General features: G+C 41.2%; 1 protein-coding gene across 8 annotated transcripts in view; it reads right to left on the reverse strand.

The window, feature by feature from the left end:
• The window catches only part of ppp1r12a (protein phosphatase 1, regulatory subunit 12A), a 245,638-nt gene that overhangs the window by 32,154 nt on the left and 190,040 nt on the right, over positions 1-23,444 (reverse strand). For 7 of the 8 annotated variants that reach the window (XM_072268197.1, XM_072268196.1, XM_072268194.1 and 4 more), the window contains 4 exons: positions 19,243-19,302; positions 10,508-10,524; positions 9,900-10,035; positions 7,823-7,927 (listed from right to left, as the gene is read on the reverse strand). In XM_072268197.1, coding sequence (XP_072124298.1) covers positions 7,823-7,927; positions 9,900-10,035; positions 10,508-10,524; positions 19,243-19,302 — 318 coding nt within the window. Of the gene's footprint in view, positions 1-7,822; positions 7,928-9,899; positions 10,036-10,507; positions 10,525-12,589; positions 12,658-19,242; positions 19,303-23,444 lie in introns of those variants that run through there. The other variant, XR_011887191.1, reaches the window with a different exon arrangement.

Raw genomic sequence — 23,444 nt, forward strand, 5'->3', positions numbered from 1 at the left:
TGTGCTGGAACAAAGGGATCTGGGAATACAGGTCCATAATACATTGAAAGTGGCATCACAGTTAGGTAGGGTCATAAAGTTTAGGCACATTGGCTTTCATAAATCAAAGTATTGAGTACAAGAAATGGGATGTTATGTTCAAGTTTACAATACATTGGTGAAGTCCAGTTTGGAGTATTGTGTGCAGTTTTGGTCACCTACCTACAAGAAAGATGTAAATAAGGTTGAAAGAGTACAGAGAAAATTTACAAGGATGTTGCCAGGTCTGGAGGATCTGAGTTATATGGAAAGATTGGGTTTTTCCATTGAGGTTGGGTGCAACTGCAACCACAGGTTATGGGTTAAAGATGAAAGGTGAAAAGTGAAAAGTTTAAGGGGAACATGAAGGGAAACTTCTTCACTCAGGGGGCTGTGAGAATGTGGAACGAAATGCCAGCACAAGTGGTGCATACAAGCTTGGTTTCAATGTTTAAGAGAAGTTTAGATAGGTACATGGATGATAAGGGTATGGAGGGCTATGGCCCCCAGTACAGTTCAAAGGGAATTTAAATATTTGAGCACAGAATGAATGGGCCAAAGGGCCTGCTTCTGTGCTGTACTTTTCTATGACTCTATTATTGAAAACAACTTATTTACTGATTTTGTGAAAGGAATTGCTATTGTTGCTGAGTCTGTCCTATACCTGATCAATTCTAACTGCCACTCATTTTAAGAACCATTTGGGACGGAAGGTAAATGAAATCAACTTCCCCAAGTCCAAGAAGAAATGAAAATTAAATATGTATGGATGGTACAAGGAAGACTGCATAACACCTTTCTAATATCATCTTTGTAACTAATTGGCATTGTACAAAATGCCTGGGATGCTGCCTGAACGAGAGAATGTCTTGAGGATAGACTGAGCGAAGGAGAGCTTTTTTCTTAGGAGTGAAGAAGGATGAGAGGAAATTTGATAGAGGTGTATAAGATAAGAGGCATTGATAGAGAAGAAAGCCAGACATTTTTTCTTAGGGGAGAAATGTTTATTACAAGGGGGCATAATTTTAAACTGATTTAAGTATAGGGGATTATCAGAGCTAGGTTCTTTTTTGAAACACAGAATGATGGGTGCATAGAACATGCTGCCAGGAGTGGTGATAGTGACAGAAACATTAAGAACACTTAAAAGACTTTTAGACAGACACATGGGTGGAAAAAAAATGAAGAGCAATGTGGGAGGGAAGATTTCCATTGATCTGAGAGTAGGTTAAAAGGTCAGCACAGTACCATGGGCCGAAAGACCTGTACTGTGCTGTAATGTTCTATGACCTATGACACTTGGAGAATTAATAGAAGATGTTGCATTCACTCGCCTATAGTTATTGGCGAGCCACAAAGCCAGGAGATGGAACAAAGTTGGAATAAAAAATACACCTTTATTCAGCAAAACCACACAACTACAAATCTCAAAACTCAAAAGCACATCCTAGAGCATGACTATTTAAATCCTTCATCAAGAACATTTGAGACACTGATAGGAACAATAACCAGTGAAAGTAAGCCAGGGATTGGTTATTTTGGATCGCCATAACACCTCCCTCTTGAAGATTACCTGTGGATCTGGATTGGACCAACCGGCTGATGCTAGCAATCAGCCCTTCTTCGTGGTTGCAGGCAGTCACTTTCTTGTCTCGATGTTGCTTGCGGCTTTGCTGGCACAGGTGGTTCATTTGGTCAAGGTAAACCAAACTCCTCAACCAAGATCTGTGTGGCTGCCCTTGTGTATTTGACCATTTGACCATGGATGTTGGATGCTGTGGCAGCACTGCCTTCAACAACATGTGCAGTTACCTTCCCAAAAATGCTTCAGCAGGAGACTTTACCTTTGAAGCTTGGATGGTGTGTAATTCAATATATCAGCAGAAATGAGAGACTCAGCCAACGCTCCTTCCCCTCTTAATTTCAGAAGCAATCGTTTGAGGGTATCCACAAGCCTCTCTGCTTGGCCGTTGGACTGTGGATGATATGGGGGTGAATGGATGTAGATAATTCCACTATTCTGGCAAAATGCAGCACACTGCTGTGAACTGAATTAAGTGCTGTAGTCAGAAACAAGTGTTTCTAGCATCCAAGAGGCTGAAGATCTGCAGCCACTATTGAATGGTTGTCTCTGTTATCGTTGACTTCAGAAATAACAGGGAGATCAATGGAGGGCGGAGCTTAGGATAACAGTGCCTAATGGCAACTCCTCTGCTTGCATCTTCGGAAACAGCTCTATTTCTATCTTTAATATCTCTTTTATTTTCTTTTCAGAGTTCTTTTGAAGACCCTGACCTTGAGTTACATGCTGACTTCGGTTCTTTATGGGAATGGGACCCACTCTCAGGGCCTCATGACCGGCCGTTTTTTGATATGCCAAGACGCAGCCTGGAAGACTGGCATGCCTTCGGAGTGCCGAATTTTTGTGGCTCTGAAGGCAGGCAGATTTGAGGTTGGTGCCGCCGCAGAAAACTGGTGTGTTGTGGGAGTACACAGAAGATCGAAAGCAGTGAGCTGGCTGCTGGCTATATGCCCAGAGACCCGAGTTCTTTGGGCACAGAGCTCAGAAAAAGTAATGCAACAGACTTTTAACACCATAAATCAGCAAGTTGTTTTGTTATGTCTCCCCTCTCGCTGTGAAATGGGGTCACCCCTTTTTCCCTTATTAAGGAGAGAGAGGGTCTGTGGTATGTCGAATTACCAGGTAAACAAGTAGTCTTTAGGGTACTGCAAGTCCGTGTCTTTATTGATGCTTCGCTGCACGCTTGAGTGCTCGGTGGGGGATGCCGATGCTTTTTTGCAGGTGGGGGAGGAGGGGTTCATTGCTTTGCTGCTGCTTATGCGTGGGAGGGGGGAGTTGGAGGGCATTGGGGTTCTAACATTTAACTGTCATTTATTCTTTGGGGCACTCCTCTGTTTTTGGGGATGTTTGCGAAGAAAAAGAATTTCAGGATGTATATTGTATACATTTCTCTGACATTAACTTGAACCTATTGAATACTTCCAGCCATTTGGAATAAGCACAAGACAAGATAGGAACACCCACAGATTGGGGCAGCAAAATTAATATGTACTCGATTCCCAGGTCTGGTTGCCTGAGGCCACGGTTGTGGATCAGCTCTTCTTGGATTCTTTGCTGCCATAGAGCACTTTATGGATGAGACATCATCATCTATGTCTGGCCACAAAGCCTCTTCCCAGGGCTTTCATTCGATTGATGCCTGGATGACCCCAGTGAAATTGTTTCAGTACTTTTGATCGAAGTGTTTGTGCAATCACCATTTTGTCTCAAACATTACATAGGAGTTCACAGTTGAGAGTGATGCATGATGTTGGTAGCAGGGTACAACATCTTCCTCAACCTTCACTGGGCATCTATCAATGAGGTACCTGGGGATGAACTGAAGAGGAGGATTTGCAGCCATTCCTGCTCTAATCTTGGTGATCATGACCAGAAGACCTTTAGGAGCAAATTATACAACCCGATGGACTTTCCAAGCAACTGAAACCACAGCCAAACTAAGCTTTCATTTTCAGTAACTTGCTGATTCAGAAGTCTGCCAAAGGCATCTGCTTGACCAAGTCCTGGGTTGATGTGTACTTGCTTTCAAAATCATAGGTGAACAACTTCGTTGTCTGCCTTTGTAGATGGTTAGCTACCTTTCTTAGACCCAAAGGTGGACAATAGTGGCTTGTGATCAGTAAGGAAAATGATCTGCCATAAAGCATCTTCACAGCAAAGATGATTCGTAATGCTTCTTTCTTGATTTGTCCACAGTTCCTTTCTGCTGTAGTTAGTGAACTGACTGCATGCACGACAGCTTTTTCAGAGCCATCAGGAAAAATTTGGGATATGACAGCCCCACCCCATTGTTGGGCACATCCATTGCATGACAATTGGCAACTCTGGGCTGAAATGCATCACGAGAAGGTGGGATGACAGCATATTCTTCACCTGATCAAAAGTCTCTTAGCATTGTTTGAACCATTTCCACATGGCTCCCTTATTGATCAGAGCATCAAGCAGCTCCCTCAGCTGTTGCATTGTTGTGACAAATGCTAAACTGTGACTGATCATGCCCAGAAATGATCATAAAGTGTTGACGTTTGATGGTGGAAGTTGGTATCTAAGATAGCAGTGATGGTTTTGGGTTCTGAGTAACAACCGTGCTCACCCATGATGAATCCCAGATATTTGATTGAAGACATCACAAGGCTGTGTTTTTCTGCCTGAGATCACAATCCAAAGTCTTGTGGTTTGTTCACAACTTGGTCCAGGTGCTGGCAAGAGTTCTGTCTGATCTGTGCCCATCACAGTGATGTCATCGAGATAAGCATCAACACTATCAATACCACTCAGCACAGTGACTATAAGTTGTTGGAAAACTGAAGGAGCCACCTTTATTCTGAAAGGCAGATGGAGGAAGGAAAACAACCCCTTATGTGATGTAATGGTGAGAAGCCCTTGTGATTTTTCCACTTCTACCTGGAGTTAGGCCAACTTTGCAAAGTGGCGGCCATCGTTCAACTTTGCAAAGAGATCTGCCGGTACTGGTGTGTCTCCAGAGCCACATTCAGACCAGTTGAGAAGTCTGCACGCAACCTCACTTTACTGTTGGCTTTCTTGATTTTGACTATTGGAGCTACCCAGTGAGTTGTTGCCAGCTTTGATCACACCAGTTTGTTGCAGGCGATCTTGCTCTTGCTCCATAATTGGTAAGGAAACATATGGGACAAAAGTCTGGCACGGTGCCTGGACGGAGATGGAGCTCTGCTTGCAGTTTGATGCAGCAACCTAAACCTTACTGAAACACTGCTGCATAGTGCTGCTGCAGATGTTGTTGTACGGTGTCCCATACTGATGGTGGTTTGGTGGCGAATGTCATAATTTGCACAGCCAAAATTTTCATACAGACCTCATCCAGAGGGATGTTCCAAAGATTAAGCTTGTCCATTCAGTCAAAGCCAAGGACATGCTGATCTGGCTGGTCTGTTTGGCAAACTGCCAGTGGGGTGTGTTATCCAACAGCTAAAGGGTTCCACTGATGCACTGCAGGTGGACTGATGAGTTGATTTGACTAGTGGAGATCTAAGTGCTCAACACATGCATTTGAAGATAATGGTGATGTCTGACACTGTATTGAGTTGTAGCTCTTGACCAACTGATTGTTGATTAATACATTGACAAATTTTCTCTTGGGGTCAAAGTGAACTTTGAACGTGACCATTAAATTCTTTGTACATTTTGATGGCTTTTGAAACTTCTTGTCCTTGTGTTTCACTGGCCAAGAAGATAGTGAAAGTCAGCAAAAGCCTTGTTTGTGACCACAGCATGGGCATTTGCTGCAAATACGTTTCTTGTATTTGCAGTTTCTTGTGTAATGCCATGCTTCACAATTCCAACAAGCTGTGTTGGGCCACTTGGAGACCTGCTCAGTGTTGATGCATGGGCCACTGGAAACTGCATTGACAGGGCTTTGTTTGACCAGGTTAGAATCGTGTTTCAGGGACAGCAAACACTGACGTTCTGGAATGACAGCTTGTAAAGTCATATCAGGGGTCTTGCTCCAGTCCCGCCAGGAACCCTTTGAAAAAATCTGCATCGCCAGGTGCCTGAAGTCTGCAAATCTAAATCAGACATTCGATCTGTGATTTATTCATGTTACTCATCTTGAAAAGTTCACAGTCATGATTGACATATGCATTGCACATGCGATGAAGTAATCGGTGTCATCTTTGATGAGTTTTAGGCAATGGTAGCAAACACAGGAGAGATGACTGCCTTCCAAAAAATGGTCATCAGCTGTTGGGTAGCTTCGTCAAACGATAGGTTATGCGAAGTTCTTAGGAAAATGAAGTTGAAATAACACTCATGCTCAGCAGTACCCAATTTTCAGAGCAAAGTGCGTGTCTTCCATGAGTTATTACTGGCAATCTCTTCGTAATGCTTAAACAATGATTCAACCCTAATGCCCAGAGTGACATCAAACGGGAAGCCGTTTATGGACGTAACAGTTGAATCACATGAGTTCAATGACGGTGTTGGACTCACTGCTGTCAATGTTTCGATTAACTTGGGCTGGGCCACCTCAAATTGATCTAGCCGCTGTTGTAGAATTTCACGCAAGTCTTCTGTGAAATTGTTGTTTCAATAGAATACAGCATCTCATCATCAATTTGTTGTTTCCTCACCTATAACTACAGTATAAATAGATAAAAATGATATTGATTATAATTAAAATGTTTGGATTTTGGTAATTTTGGTAACGGGTAATGGTGAATAATGTCATCAGAGGTTATGAACTTGGATGCTTTAATGTCATCATTATCACCATGAGGAAATGGCCAGTCTTTCAAACAAGATGGTGTCTGTTGGAACGGCAGCCTGTAAATGCAAAGTTGGTCTTCACAGAATAAGCACTGTCATCAAGAAAAGGCCAGCTGGCAACTCAACTATTCCTCATTTAGAATTAGTTAGCCAATTCTAACATGGAACCAACACATCGCAGTCACCAGTACATTCCCCAATCCTGGAAACATTGAATGAAGCCCAGCATACTGCAAACTTAAAAATTCTTCTTCATATCCCAAATGGAAACACACTTATCTTTCTGGAATGCTCTGTCCCAGTAACACCATCTTTTGTGTTAATCCTACCTCGCCCTCAATTCTCTGCTTCTTCAAGAATTTATCTACACAAAACATATTTCTTCATAATCCTGCAAATACTCTTTTAAATTATTTATTCCAAAAATAACAATTGCTTTTGTTATTGATACTGCTTTTGAAGATTATAGTCATAGATAATAGACCACAACAGCACAGAAGCAGGCCCTTCAGCCCATCCAGTAGATGCTGAACTATTCACCTGTCTAGTCCCATCAACCCTCACCCAGGATCCTTCCAATCCATGCACTTATCCAAACGTTTTAATATTGAAACTGAACCCGCATCCACTTTTACTGACAGCTTATTCCACATTCACCACCATCTGAGTGAAGAAATTTTCCCTTATGCTCCCCTTTCACCCTTAACGCATGACCTCTATTTCTAGTATCTACCAAACTCAGTGGAAAAAGCCTGATTGCGTTTACCCTATCTATAGCCCTCATAATTTTGCATACTTCTACCAAGTCAGAATACAAAATACTCCTTTATTCAGTAAAACAACAACCACAAACCTCAAAACTCAACTGTACATCCCAAAGTCCTCAACTATTTAAGTGGTTTATCCAAGAACATTTGAGACATTGATTGGAACAACTACCAGTGAAAGTCAACCTGGAATTGGTTGTCAGCTGACCAACAGGTATTGGCTGTTTGGCTCGCCATAACAGACATGTGGAGCAACAGAAGGCCTGGAATGGGCTGCCAGGAGTAGTGAGGGAAGGAGATACAATAGTGGAATTTAGACATGAATATGTCAGGAATGGAGAGACATGGATTATGCGCAGGGAGAAGGGAATTATTAATTTGGTATCGTGCTGCAACAATGTGGGCTGAAGGGCCTGTCCCTGTGCTGTACTGTATTGTTCTATGCTCTGTAAAAGTTGAACACTGATAAATCTGTGGAGCATCACTTGTATCTATGGTTACAAAGAAACTGAAAGCTTTGCAGCTTCGACACAGAAATATTCAATTTCAGCAATGGAAACTTCAAATGCACTGCAAAAATTAAATCTGAACACACAAGGATACAATTTTTTTTGGTATATATTAGGGGTCAATATTTTAGTAAGATCACAAAATATTTTCGAAGACCAGCTTAGATTTTCTACTTTCAAAGTAACTTAATTGAACAGACCTGCGTTGTTTTTTCTAACTGCACTTTCAACTCTGCCAGTTCGAGGTTTGTGTCATGTAGAGTTGCCTTAAGCTTCTCATTTTCTGCTAGGAATTGTTCGTAAAGCTGTAAAAAAAAACAGAAGATTTAGCCACAGCAGCAGCAAAATCTTATATCCAGGTATCACAAGTTAAATTGCTCACTCCAACAAATTGCACTTCTTTTGCAGAAAATACTGACTTCTATCAGAATCCAATATGTATTAACCTTGCACTTTCATAACAAAACAGCATTCCAAACACCATCACCTGTGGACCCACTCCATCAATGTGCACTCAGACAAATCCAACTAATGGCAGAGTAACACATACAAAATGCTGGAGGAACTCAGCAGGTCAGGCAGCATATATGAAACTGAATAAACAGTCAACATTTCAGTCCAAGACCGTTCATCAGGATTAACTGATGGAAATTGTGTATCTGAATCAGAATCAGGTTTAATATTACTAGCAAAAGTTGTGAAATTTCTCATTTTGTGGCAGAAGCATAATTGTGCAATACACAATTTTAAAAACTATAAATTAAAATTACATTTATATGTATTAATATAAAATATAACAGAGCAAATAAAGAAAACAAAGTGAGTTAGTATACATGGGTTTATGGTCCATTCAGAAATCTATTGTTAGAGGGGTAAAAGCTGTTCCAAAAACATAGCTGAGATACTGTTACCCCAGGAAACCAGAAAAACCTCATAAGTTGGCACCTTTAACATCAACAGCAATAGCCAGATAGAACACTTTGTTGAATATCTCAACTGAAAGAAAGCATCATTAATAACGTAACATTCTCAGACTGACCAAAATATCAGTGTTTTTATTCATTTTTCCTTGACTATCATTGGACAAAAGTTACAGGAGCCTTAGGTCCCACACCACCAAGTTCAGGAACAGTTTCAACCATCAGCCATCTGAATCAAATGGATAACCTGGGCATCAATGGCAAGGCCAGCACTTATTCAACATTCCCTGGTGACTCTGAGGCAGTAGAGAGTACACTTCTTGACCTACTGCAGCCCTCTCATTGGGCAGAAGCATTATAAAAGCACTGATACACTTAAAACTTAGGATATATTTAAAACAAGTATAGAAGGATATCCCTTAGCTGGGGGGTGTCCTTGAATCTGTGAAGTTCATTGCCAAAGATGGCTGTGGAGGCCAAGTCATTGTGTATATCTGGAGCAGATGTTGATAGGTTTTTTATTAGTGAGGTGTCAAAGGTTACAGGAAAAAGGCAAAAGAATGGGGTTAAGAGATAACAAATCATGATGGAATGACACAGCAGACTCAAAAGGCCAAATGGACTGGTTCTGCTCCAAAGTTTTCTAGCCTGACAGAGAGACCTGCAGGTGATAGTGTTCTCATGCATCTCCAGCTCTTACCTTTCTTCCTGCTAGATATGGAAGGTTGGCGAGAAGCTGTCAAAGCAAGACCAGTGCGTTTTGCAATAGATGCACTAAGGACCAATGACGGTGCAAGTGAATGTTTAAACCATTAATTATCCTACAGGGGGCAGGTTCCAAGTAGTCTTGGAACTACATTCACCCAAGCAAGTGGAGAGAACTTCATTACACTCTGAAGCTTGTACCTCGGACTTGGTGGAAAGGCTCCGGAGTGTCAGGAATTGGTCCATGGCCACAAGATACACAGTCTCTGACCTGCTCTACCAGATAGAGTGCACATCTGATTCAGTAAAATTTCTTGTCAGTGGCAACATCCAGGACATTCAAGATGGAGAACTCAATGATGGTAACGTCATGGAATATCAAGGGCACATGGATAGACTCTCTCGATGGAGTTGGTCACTGCCTTGAATTTGTGCAGTATGGGTGTTACATGCCACCACTAAACTTGTGCCTTTGTCTTGCTGCACAGGCTTGGAATGTGTTATTTTCTGTGGAGTTGGCGTCTGGATTACATCCTGCAGAGAACCTATTAACCCATAGCCCCCTAACTCAGAAACTGCGTTGCCACAGGCACATTTGTTATGAGTTAAACCCATTTACAAAGCACAAATCTAACATCAGTTCAGCAGTCACCTTCTTATAATCCAATGCATCCTCCTTTTCAACTCGGCTGTGAGGTGCAAGTTTACTTTCTTTATACGAACCAGTTCGACTAAACGATAGGTCAGAGCCCTCGTTCTGTGCAGTACTAGAAACTCCAGTGTCAAACCTGCAAGACAAATTGAACCAATATTGTAATTATAGTATCGCAATCAGATAATACTGAGAACAATCTGATGGCACACACACAAATCCTAATGAAAAGAAACTTGCTGTTCCAATAAACTTCAATTATCTTCTCTCCAGTGCATTTGAAAATAAATATTACAAGCTCACTCCTCAATTACATTTAAAGACTGAATTACTTATGCTTCCCCTCCAACATACACCACAGGCATGTACCCAGCACAACCCTAATCACTAACTCAGTATAGGAACACTTTGCAACTACAGTGGACTTAGTTTATTCTTAGTGTTTCTTGTGAAAATAGTGTATTATTTGTCTAATTTACTTTTTTCTTGTGAACGCTACTGATCTGATGTAAGGTGCCTGTGATGCTACTGCAATAAGCTTTTCATTGTACCTGTGTAAATGACATTAAACACAACTTGGACGAAAGGTTATAAAATAAAAACCTTACCTTGAAAGCCTGTCATTCTGGAAGGGAAAAAAAAACAGAAGTTAAACTTCAGGTTTTAAAGCTTTTAAATCTTCCTTTATAAAATTCCAATTATATACAGAACCATCAAATTAGCTATTTGTCCTGGAAATTAAGTTAATTATTTGTTCATCTGATTCATTGTGATATCCAAATTGACAGAACATTTCAGTAAACAAAAATCTGACCAAGAAGATTATTAGTTGACAAATTATAAAGTGCGAGATAGCCTCATTGTAAACACCTTTAAAACAGGATTGGCAGTGTTTTATCTTTATTGCCGAAAATTTTCACTTCACTTTCAGGTTGGAAAAAAGCGAATGTACTTTGTTAATCACCAGAATTCATCAACATGTGTGCAAATGACAGACAAATGTGTTTGGGGGGATTGCTGAAATGGCAGAGAGTTGTGGACACAGCTCAGCACATCATGGAAACCAGCCTCCTCTCGATGGGCTCTGTCTACACCTCTCACTGCCTCAGTAAATCAGCCAACATAATCCAAGATCCTACCCAGTCCGGCCATTCTCTTCTCCCCTGACACTGGGCATAAAAAACAAAATCACGAAAGCACATACAACAAAACGAATTCACAGGACAACTTTCTGCAATGAGCGGGCAGTCCTATCACAAGAATCAAAAGAAATATACACTCAGTGGCCACTTTATTAGGTACATCTGTACATCTACTTGTTAATATAAATATCCAATTTCTGGCAGCAACTCACTACGTAAAAGAATGCAGATGTGGTCAAGAGGTTCAGTTGTTGTTCAGACCAAACATCAGAATAGGAAAGAAATATGACCTAAGTGACTGATCAAAGGAGTGATTGTTGGTGCCAGGCAGGGTGGTTTGAGTATCTCAGAAACTGCTGATCTCCAAGAATTTTCTCACACAACTGTCTCTGGAATTGATAGAAAATGGTGCAAATACAAAAAAATTCAGTGAGCAGCAGTTCTATGGGCAAAAACTCCTTGTTTATGAGAGAAAACAGAGGAGACTGGCCAGACTGGTTCAAGCTGATGGGAAGGTGACAGTAACTCAAATAAGCAAGCATTACAACAGTGCTGTGCAGAAGATCATTTTGAACGCACAACACGCCAAACCCTGAAGTGAATGGGCTACAGCAGAAGGCCACAACAGGTTCCACACCGGTACCTAATGAAGTGACCACTGAGTGTATTTTCTTTGGTGTCTGGAAGAATGAAAGGTGATCCCACTGAAGCACATGATAGTGAGCTGGTATGATAGGGTAAATGCTGAGGTGTTTCCAGTAGTGAGAGTCTTAAACGAGAGGAAATGGTTGTTACAAATTAAAAGGGGGCAATTTATAGCTATAGTTGGTATGAATTCCAAAGACAAATGGATTAATTGAGGTTAGTAAACTGTGGGCATGCAACGTTGGCACTAGAAACATGGCAACACTTGCAGTCCGCTCCAGCACATCCTTGGTTGTTGACGTAAATGATGCATTTCATTCTATGTTACAATGTACATGTGAGAAATAAAGCAAATCTTTATCTTTAGAACTTCTCAAAGGGTCATTAGGAATACGAAAAGACAGATAAAATTCAGAACGATTAGGGAATTGAGTGTTAGGAGAAGCTGACACACAGAGGAGACAAAGTTGAGGATAGAGCAGCCATGACCATGTTATATACTGGGGTAGGTTCATGGACCAAATTGTCTATTCATGCTTTTTCCCTTCAATTTTGTTCTTTCTAAAATCCAGAAAAAAATGAAGTGATGAAAAATCAATTTTGTCAAAATTAAAATAAAGGAGCACACAAAATGCTGGAGGAACTCAGCAGGTCAAGCAGCATCTATGGAGAGGAATAAACAGTTGATGTTTCAGGCTGAGACCCATCATCAACTGAATATTCCCCTCCATGGGTGTTACCTGACCTGCCGACTTTCTCCAGTATTTTGTGAGAACTACTCTGGATTTCCAGTATCTACTGAATCTTTTGTGTTTAAAATAAAGGAATTCTTCAAGCCTAACTAAGATTGCTTCAATTCAATTCATTCACAATTGCTCTTTATTCACTCAACTTCAAACTTACATCAAGGAATGACTGCCCTTTTTGACAGGGTCTGAAATCCTGTGCGCTTCAAATGGAGATCAAGCTATCTTTTGTTCAAAGAAAATGTGAATCAAAGACCACATTCAAAGTTATGAACATTTAAACATTATGACATTCACTGAGCAAGGTCTCTAAATTCATCTCATGTGAGGGAAGGTCCCAATCTTGCACACTTAAATCTTCACAGCAAAAATAAAAATCACATCACATATTTAAATCTCAATAGATTAGATAAAAGAAACATAACTATGGGAAAATTGGGGACTGTGCGTCCACTCACACCAACTATTACTACTTGCCTACAGAAGTAAATGTCTAACTTCCCTCTAAAGATTCTGTTAAATTGTGGCATTGATTGTTATTTTTCTTGTCGTTAAAATTTCCTGTACTTGCTTGCAATTTTATATAATCACCTATATACATATAATTATTTAGTGAATTTTCTGTCTAGAACCGTCCTCATTTTCAGTAGCAGGTGTCAACCTACACAAATCAGGCCATTTTATAGTTTAATTGCTATCACTGGAATTTTGTTATCTTCAGATTGAGTATGAGATGAGCACAGCTGCTTTTTTGTTTGCTCCTGTATTTGTTCTCTCAATGTACCTTCTTCTTGTTCTTCTATGTTCTTGTAACAAGTAATAAAATGATCATAAGCAATAAATTTTATGCCTCATTCTTGACTTCCAAACAACTTTTGGATTGCAAGTGCATTAGGATATAACAAATCTTATGGTGCCCCTCCATTCAAGCCAGTTGCAAGGTATCGGTAGACTACCATGAAACTCCATGAAGGTTTGTGATAATAAACCTGATTCTGACTACAAAAAATACTCCATCGTACAAATTTAAAAACACTAAGAAAAAGCCAAATAACTACTCAAACTGTTTATCCAATCCTGATAGCTAAGGAATCAAATCACCAAATTAAACTATTTATGTAAACCTGAGACTATGATATCATTGGAAATGTGTTATTAGTAGTCAGTATTAATTACTGATCTTAATAATTTAACGTCTGTTACCTATCTTAACAATTTCATTTGTATTTTACAAATAATCTGAATAATGTTTATGTTTCAAGTGCTTTCAACATTGATCATTCTTGGCTTGTTGTATTTACGTTGGGTTAGACGACCCAATAACATGTGGATCCGATGCGATATTATAATTTTATTTAATTTTGGTATGGTATGGTAACAGGCCCTTCCAACCCAATGAGCTCACACTGCCCAATTACACCATACGAACTTGCACATCTTTGGAATGTGGGAGGAAAATGAGTCATTCACAGGAAACCCACATGGTAATGGGGGAAAACATACAAACTACAGGCAGCAACAGGAACTGAACCTGGGTCATTGGCACTGTAATAGGATTACACTACCCACAACGATACCATTCTGCCCACAAGTTATTAAATATTCATGTATTCTGTTGACAGTAGGCAGAATGAAGACAGACCAAAATCAAGGTATAGGTAGTAAACAAGACATGTAGGACTGAAGCAAAGGATTAAAGTTTAAATTGGTGCCCTTATTAAAGATCTGTGTCCAGGGGTGCACTTAATAAGTTTAAGCATATTGCCAAAGACCTCTTTAATTTTCAAGTAGTAATTCTGATCTTACAGAATTTCAACTGAGAGATAGTCAAGTACAGCATTAACCAAGTTTGGAATTAAGAACAACACATGAACATACTACATTGGAAAAGCTTGTGATTAAACAAATCCCTGGCACAAAACATTTTTAACAATGATTAGCTTAAGGGCAAGGAATTCTAAGCTGTTATCGAGTTCAAGTACAGTTACTTTTGTTGAATATTTTCATGTTACAATATTTTAGTTTAAATATTCCTCTATTTCTATAACACCTTACATCTAAAATTACAAAATTCTGATGTGACAATTTAAATATCTAAAAGTATTAACTACAAACATGATAGGCAGAAGTGAAATGATATATCCAAGCAATTTTCTATCAAACATGTTAAAAGTCACAAAACGATCTGAGCAATTATTTTCAAAATTTCATTTCTGAAAGACAATGCTTTTGTATTTTCTGCTGAACATCATCAGCACTCAAAGTCGGTGATGGAATGTGTGGCGACACTTGTTGGCTGTCCCCAGCACACCCTCAGGTTGTTAATACAAATGACATACATTTCACAATGTTTTGATGCACACATGACGAAGTTGAATCCTGAATATTCCAGCTAATAGCAACACACACAAAAGTTGCTGGTACTAGCTCTTCTTTCAGTTAGTCCTGATGAAGGGTCTCGGCCTGAAACATCAACTGTACCTCTTCCTAGAGATGCTGCCTGGCCTGCTGCATTCACCAGCAACTTTTGTGTGTGTTGCTTGAAACTCCAGCATCTGCAGATTTCCTCGTGTTTGCATATTTCAGCTAATAGCTGTTCATAAATTCAATTTGAACTGCAGATTGCAAACTCTCATGTGTATCAAAGAACCTGCATTACTAACGTGCAACTAGCTTTACAGTTGGAAGATAGTGTTATCCATTGTTGGGCTACCAATACCAAATTTAGGCTTTACTGCGAGATTCATTTTATGGTTGGGACGTTTAGAAATGCACTCATTCCCATGTTGCACAGCCAGTCATTAAATCTCATTAATGTCTACCTCCTTAGTTTAGAGATCAAATTCTTGACCACCTGCCGAGAACCAGTGACTAATTCTCAACTGCAGCATAATTCAAAATAAAACAAACGTTCCTGGACTTCTCACGAAAGGCATAACTGAACTGGAGGATGGGGCAAGATTGAGATGCACATGACAGGAGGAATGGATCAAGTGGAGGGCTGGAGTTTTTTTAAAAAATTCTGCCCCCCCCCCCCCCCGGCGAAAATGGCTTATACCAGGGGGCATAATTTTCCTGGAGGAAATATAGGAAGATATCAGAGAAACACAGACAAAATGCCGGAGGGACTCAGCAGGTCAGACAGCATCTATGGAAGTGAATAAACAGTCAATATTTCAGGCCAAGATTCTTCATCAAGGGGGCATCAGAGGTAGCTTGTTTTTTTTTAAAACACAAAGGGAGTGGTGGGTGTGTGGAACACCCTGCCAAAGGAGGCAAAGGCAAATACATTAAACAAACTCTTGTATAGACAAATAGATGAAAGAAAAAAAAGGAGGATTGTGTGGGGGGGGGGGGGGGAGAGATTGATCTTGATCAATAGGCCAGCACAACATTGTGGGCCAAAGGAAAGGCACTGTGCTGTAAGTGCTACATGTTCACACAAATATGAAAACATTCAATTCTCTCACTTTGCCTTCACTCTGCATACTTCTCATCAATCATTCTTATTTCTTTTCAAAATGTGCTATACTCATTGCCTCAAGAACACTTGATATGGTCAAATAGATCACTGACACAGAAGTGAATAGATGGGGATTCACTATCAATCCAGGAACAGCCTGCAGCATCTCAAGTGGACAAGTCACTGTTACTGTGGCTCTGATAGCAGGTCAGAAGCTTGGTATCCTACAGCAAATGACCCACTTCCCAACACCCCAGAGAAAATGAAGTGGGATGGATGAGTTCAGTTCCAATGAGTCTTAAAAGCTTGGTTCCAAAGTTAATTGAAAAGAGTACAGAGAAAATTTACAAGGATGTTGAAGACCTGAGTAATAGGGGAAGATTGAAAAGGTTATGACTTTATCCCCAGGAGAGTAGGAAAATGAGGAGTGATTTGATAGAGGAATACAAAATTAAGAGGTGCACTGATATAATTAGATATAGCAGGCTTTTTCCACTGAGGTCTGGGTTAAGGATAAAAGATGAAATGTTTAGGGGAAACATGAGGGGAAATTTCTTCACTGAGGATGGCGTGTGTGTGGAATGAGCTGCCAGCAGAAGTTGTGGATGCCGGTTTGATTGCAACATTTAAGAGAAATTTGGATAAGTACATAGATGGGAGAGGTATGGAGAGCTATGAACCAGGGATGGATCAATGGGACTAGGCAGAATAATAGCTTGGCACAGACTAGCTGAGCCAAAGAGCCTGTTTCTGAGCAGCAGTGTGCTATGCTCTAAAAGCTGAAATGCACAGTAAGATAAAAAGCTACAGAGAGTAGTGGGCTCAGCCCAGTACACCATGGGCATATATTCATAGTCATACTTTATTGATCCCGGGGGAAATTGGTTTTCGTTACAGTTGCACCATAAATAATAAATAGTAATAGAAATAGTAATACTACTATTAGTAAATAGTAATAGTCATGGAAATAATAAATAGTAATAGAATAGTAATAGTTAAATAGTAATATGTAAATTATGCCAGTAAATTATGAAATAAGTCCAGGACCAGCCTATTGGCTCAGGGTGTCTGAACCTCCAAGGGAGGAGTTGTAAAGTTTGATGGCCACAGGCAGGAATGATTTCCTATGACGCTCTGTGTTGCATCTCAGTGGAATGAGTCTCTGGCTGAATGTACTCCTGTGCCCACCCAGTACATTATGTAGTGGATGGGAAACATTGACCAAGATGGCATGCAACTTAGACAGCATCCTCTTTTCAGACACCACCGTGAGAGAGTCCAGTTCCATCCCCACAACATCACTGGCCTTACGAATGAGTTTGTTGATTCTGTTGGTGTCTGCTACCCTCAGCCTGCTGCCCCAGCACACAACAGCAAACATGATAGCACTGGCCACCACAGACTCATAGAACATCCTCAGCATCGTCCAGCAGATGTTAAAGGACCTCAGGAAATAGAGACGGCTCTGACCCTTCTTGTAGACAGCCTCAGTGTTCTTAGACCAGTCCAGCTTATTGTCAATTTGTATCCCCAGGTATTTGTAATCCTCCACCATGTCCACACTGACCCCCTGGATGGAAACAGGGGTCACCGGTACCTGAGCTCTCCTCAGGTCTACCACCAACTCCTTAGTCTTTTTCACATTAAGCTGCAGATAATTCTGCTCGCACCATGTGACAAAGTTTCCTACCGTAGCCCTGTACTCAGCCTCATCTCCCTTGCTGATGCATCCAACTATGGCAGAGTCATCCGAAAACTTCTGAAGATGACAAGACTCTGTGCAGTAGTTGAAGTCCGAGGTGTAAATGGTGAAGAGAAAGGGAGACAAGACAGTCCTGTGTTCCTCCCCATCAGTGGCAGCGCCTCAAAGTATCAACATCTAAATATCCCAACCCATCACCTGGGCTATGCCACCTTTTCCACAATAACGACAGGGCAGCAGGTATTCAATTTCAACCATTAAGTTTTTGAACCAGCAAAACTCTAATCACTATGGTTTAACAGCACTTTGGCAATGTTGTACTAAAATGGACTTTTTTTTTTGTTCGAATTGTGTTCTTTCTTGTAAAAGTGGTATAGAACTTGTCAACACGAGATTCTGCAGATCCTGGAAATTCAGAGTAACTCACACAAAATGCTGGAGGAAATCAAGAGGTCAGGCAGCATCTATGGAGATAATTAAACCATCGACAGTTCAGACCAAGACCCTTCATCAGAACTGGAAAGGAACAGGGAAGAATCCAGTATAAGATGGGGGTAGGGGGAAGAAGTAAAATCTGGAAGGTGATAGGTGAAGTTGTTGTGGAGGTGGGATGAAATGAGAAGCTGGGAGGTGATAGGTCGAAGAGATGATGGTTAAAGGAGGAACCTGATAGGAGAGGAGAGCAAAACAAGGGAAAGATGGAGGTGATCGGCAGGTGAAGAGAGGTACAGGGGAAGTCGGAGAATGCCCCTCTTGTGCCCCTCCTCCTTTTCTTTCTCCCATGGTGATGAAGGATATCAGACTCAAACATCGAGTCTTTATTCCACTCCATAGATGCTGCCTGACCAGCTGAGTTTCTCCTGCATATTGTATGTCACCCTGTATAATTTATTCACATTTTTCTTGTGAACCATTTTTGTGTGTTCATGATGCTGCTACAAATAAGAATGTCACCGCACCTGTTCAGACATGTACTTGTATGCATGACAATAAACACTTAACACCTGAGGGCATAGCTGTACTGGAGGTTGAAGGGTTAGCTGTTCAGAATGGTAATGAGGTAACCATTAATACTTCAGGCTTGCAGTCATCATTTATCGTGAAGGAGGAGGAGAGTTTCTTTGAAATAAGCAAACCATGAAACTTGCAATGTGGCCCTCCAGTTTGATTTAACATTTGTTTTGGATAAAACAAAAACAATGGACCTGCCAATGTCTTACACTTCACGTCAATAACTGTAACGATGAACATTCTTTCTAAATGTTTCTCCATGCTGAATCCAAGAATCTATCTGTAATGATATATTTTCTGAACTGGTATCATATACTGCCCAAATATGTACATTTTTAGAGCAGGTCTGCATGGGATAGGAACTACGGCAATAAATCCATTTGGAGGGTAATAACACCACAAACACAGATTCCACTTTACGTCACAAAGTGCAAAAGACAGAAACAATTCCCTTCATTTGAAAGAAAGCTTAATTAATCTTGAAAGATTACAACTACTTCTGCTTCAGACACATAGTAAACACAGACAGAAGTAAATGCACATGGGTTATACCGCAAGAAGCTTTTGCTGGGATGTTTCTTTCACTGTTCCAATCTAAACATTTCATGTCTACTGCTTGGATAAAGAAAATTACCTGGCACTTCTTATTTATTCTTTCTGTATCTGACTGCTCTTCTTGTTCATTCTCATCGCTCTATAAACAAAGCATGAAATGTTAGGATAAATGGAATGAAAACGTTTAAGTATTTCAATCACAAACAAGAGAAAGTCTGCAGATGCTGGAAATCCAAGCAACACACACAAAATGCTGGAGGAACTCAGCAGGCTAAGTAGCACCTATGAAGAAGATACAGTTGATGTTTTGGGCCAAGACCCTTCAGCAGGACTGGAGAAAAAAAGATGAGGGATAGAGTTAAAAGGTGGGGAGAGGGGAGGGAGAAATACAAGGTGTTAGGTGAAACTGGGAGGGGGAGTGGTGAAGTAAAGAGCTGGGAAGTTGATTGGTGAAAGAGGTACAGGGCTGCAGAAGGAGAAACCTGATAGGAGAGATCAGAAGGCCAATGTAGAAAGAAAAGGAGGAACACCAGAGGGAGGGGATGGGTAGGCAAGGAGATAGGTGAGGGACGGAAAATGGGGAATGGTGAAGGGGGATGGCCATTGATGGAAGTTTGAGAAATGTTCAGGTTGGAGGCTACCCAGACGGAATATAAGATGTTGCTCCTCCAGCCTGAGCGTGGCTTCATCACGATAGTGGAAGCTGCCATAGATAGACATATCTGAATGGGAATGGGTAGTAGAATTAAAATGAGTGGCCACTGGGAGATCCCGCTTTTTCTGACAGATGGAGCGTAGGTGCTCGGCGAAGCTGTCTCCCAATCTACATTGGGTCTCACCAATATATAGGAGGCCACATCGAGAGCACCGGACACAGTATATGACCCCAACAGACTCACAGGTGAAGTGTCGCCTCACCTGGAAGTGCTGTTTGGAGCCCTGAATGGTAGTGAGGGTAAAGTACAGGAGGGAGATCAATGGGGAGGGGCAAATAGACCAGAGAGTGTTACAGGAAACAATTCCTGTGCAAAGCAATAAGGGCGGGGGTGGGGGGCACCAGAGGGAGAAAGATGCCCTCACCTATCACCCCACCATCCTTCGTGTCCAGCACATAATTCTCCGCAACTTCTGCCATCTCCAACAGGATCCCACAAGCAAACACATCTTCCCTCTCCCCCACTTTCTGCAGGGATCGCTCCCTATATGACTCCCTTGTCCATTCATCCCTCCCCACTGATCTCCCTCCTGGCACTTATCCTCGCAAGTGGAACAAGTGCTACACTTGCCCCTACACCACCTCCCTCACGACCATTCAGGGTCCCAAACAGTCCTTTCAGCTGAAGCGATACTTCAGCTGTTGGGGTCATCTACTATGTCTGGTGCTCCTAGCGTGGCCTCCTATATATCGGTGAGACCTGATTTAGATTGGGAGACTGCTTCATTGTGTCTGCCAGAAAAAGCAGGATCTTCTTCTGCTTGGTACTGCGCAAGCACTGCCGGACAGCTGTTATAATGCGCAGTCAGTGTGAACGGCGTGGGAGTTAAATTGTAAAGTAAGCTTTTTTGACTAGATCCCCTAAATCGATTTGATTGAGTCGATCTTTAAAAATATTAATGTCAGAAATACTGCGCAGGTCTGGTGGCAAAAGATCCCACTCTCTTGTTGATCTTGGGTACAGGGAGTACTGGTAGCAAATCTCCCAGTGGCCACTCATTTTAATTCCACTGCTTATTCCCATTCCAATGTATCTATCCATGGCCTCCTCCACTGCCATGATGAGGCCACTCTCAGGTCGGAGAAACAACACCTTATATTCTGTCTGGCTAGCCTCCAACTTGATGGCATGAACATTGATTTCTCAAACTTCCGGTAATGGCCCCTACACCCCCTCCCCCACCATTCCCCATCCCCTTTTCTGTCTCTCACCTTATCTCCTTGCCTGCCCATTGCCTCCCTCTTGTACTCCTCCCCCTTTTTCTTTCTTCCATGGCCTTCTGTCCTCTCCTATTAGATTCTCCTTTCTCCAGCCCTGTATCTCTTTCACCAATCAACTTCCCAGCTCTCTACTTCTCCCCTCCACCTCACAGTTTCACACGTCACCTTGTGTTTCTCCCTCTCCCCCACCTTTTTTCCTCCAGTCCTGCTGAAGGCTCTTGGCCCAGAACGCCGACTGTATTCTTTTCCATAGATGTTGCCCAGCCCGCTGAGTTACTCCACCATTTTGTGTGTGTTACCTGTAAGTATTTACTGGCAGTCCAGTGCTGCTGATAATTGTAATCAGACCACACAATGAAACACCAAAGCAGAACTGTCCTAATTTGCACAACTGTAAAACTTAAATTTAAGCATTTGCAAATGATACTGTTAAGCTGTAGGGTTCAATTTGTTCAAAATCCAATTTTAAAATAATTAAAAGATGCAACTGCCTTGTTACTCTCTTCCCAAAGTCGTTCACTTTATCTTCCATGGTGGATTTATACAATGTGAATTAAATCCCTCATGTAATTTCCCCATTGCTCTTTAAAAGATTTAAAGCATTTCCTTTCTTTCCCCCTACTACAGTTCCTGGTCAAGATGCACCTCATTTCAGTAAGGGAATCATGAAATTGTCAAAATGTCACAAAAGACCATGAATGGGAAATAATCTGCTGCTCCTACTAGTCTGCTCCATATGGGACTCTAGGCTCACCAGTGAAGCTAACCCCTTAAATGCCTCATCAAGTTCAAGAGAACCAAGTGATGTTCAATCCTGTGAATTAATATTTCTTTTATACTAGAAATAGATGATTAAACAGTCATGTTCATCTGAAACATGGATCTAAAACAACAAGCGACACAAAATTATGAAGATATTATGTTTTGTATGGCTGATAACATTTCAAAAATGTTAATGCAATTTACAGCATGGGAAGTTCACCCCAGCTCTTAAGTGCTATTACCGACGACGAGCAGTGGGAAGAGCCTAATGCACACACTTGGCTAAACCTGTTTAACTCATTCTTAACTCATAAGACATAAGACCATAAGACGTAGGAGCAGAATTAGGCTATTCAGCCCATCCAGTCTGCTCCTCCATCCCATCATGGCTGATCCCAGATCTCACTCAACCAGATACACCTGCCTTCTCGCCTTATCTTTTGATGCCCTGACCAATCAGTAAATGATCAACTTCCACATTAAATACACCCACAGACTTGGCCTCCACCACAGTCTGTGGCAGAGCATTCCACAGATTCACTACTCTGTGGCTAAAAAAATTCCTCCTGACCTCGGTTCTAAAAGATTGCCCCTCAATTTTGAGGCTGTGCCCTCCAGTTTTGGATACCCCCATCATAGGAAACATCCTCTCCACATCCACCCTATCTAGTCCTTTCCACATTCAGTAGGTTTCAATGAGATCCACCGCACCCCCCCCCCACATTTTTCTAAATTCCAGTGAGTACAGGCCCAAAGCTGCCAAATGCTCTGCATATGTTAATCCCTTCATTCCCAGAATCATTCCTCGTGAACCTCCTCTGGACTCTCCAATGACAACACATCCTTTCTGAGATATGGGGTCCAAAACTGTTGACAATACTCTCAGTGCGGCTTGACTACGGTCTTATAAAGACTTAGCATTATCTCCTTACTTTCATATTCTAGTCCCCTTAAAATGCCAACATTGTATTTGCCTACTTTACCATAGACTCAACCTGCAAATTACCCTTCTAGGAGTCTCGCACAAGGGACTCCTGAGCACCTGATGTTTGAACATTCTCATTTAGATAATAGTCTGCACTATTGTTCCTTTTACCAAAATGCATCATACATTTCCCAACACCCTATTCCATCTACCACTTTTTTTTGCCCATTCTTCCAACTTGTCTACGTCCTGCTGCAATCGCACTCATAGCACAGTATTAATAGTGTCTTAGTATTAGTAATCCTCTTCTGCCCTCTTAAGTAGCAGATTTTTAAAAATCCTTTCAATTGTAGGGATTAAGAAAAAAATGGTTCCTCAGCAACAGTTCCTCTTCATTAAGAAGAATGGTTCCTCTTCATTAAGAAAATGGGACATATTTTTGCAAAGCATAACAATCAAAATGTGAAATATTGTTGAAGAAGTGGCTTTTCAGCTCAGAATGCCCTTTGAAGAAAAATTCTTGAGCATTTCAAGGAGTTTGTGAGGGGAAACATGGCATGGATGAAGTGGTGAGTGCAACACAACCCAAGTTAATTTCTGCCACAGTCCATAAGGAGTTTGCATGTTCTCCCCATGGCCAAGTGATTTACCACTGGTT

The sequence above is a fragment of the Mobula birostris genome, chromosome 9 (genome assembly GCF_030028105.1).
Source record: "Mobula birostris isolate sMobBir1 chromosome 9, sMobBir1.hap1, whole genome shotgun sequence".
Taxonomy (NCBI): Eukaryota; Metazoa; Chordata; class Chondrichthyes; order Myliobatiformes; family Myliobatidae; genus Mobula; species Mobula birostris.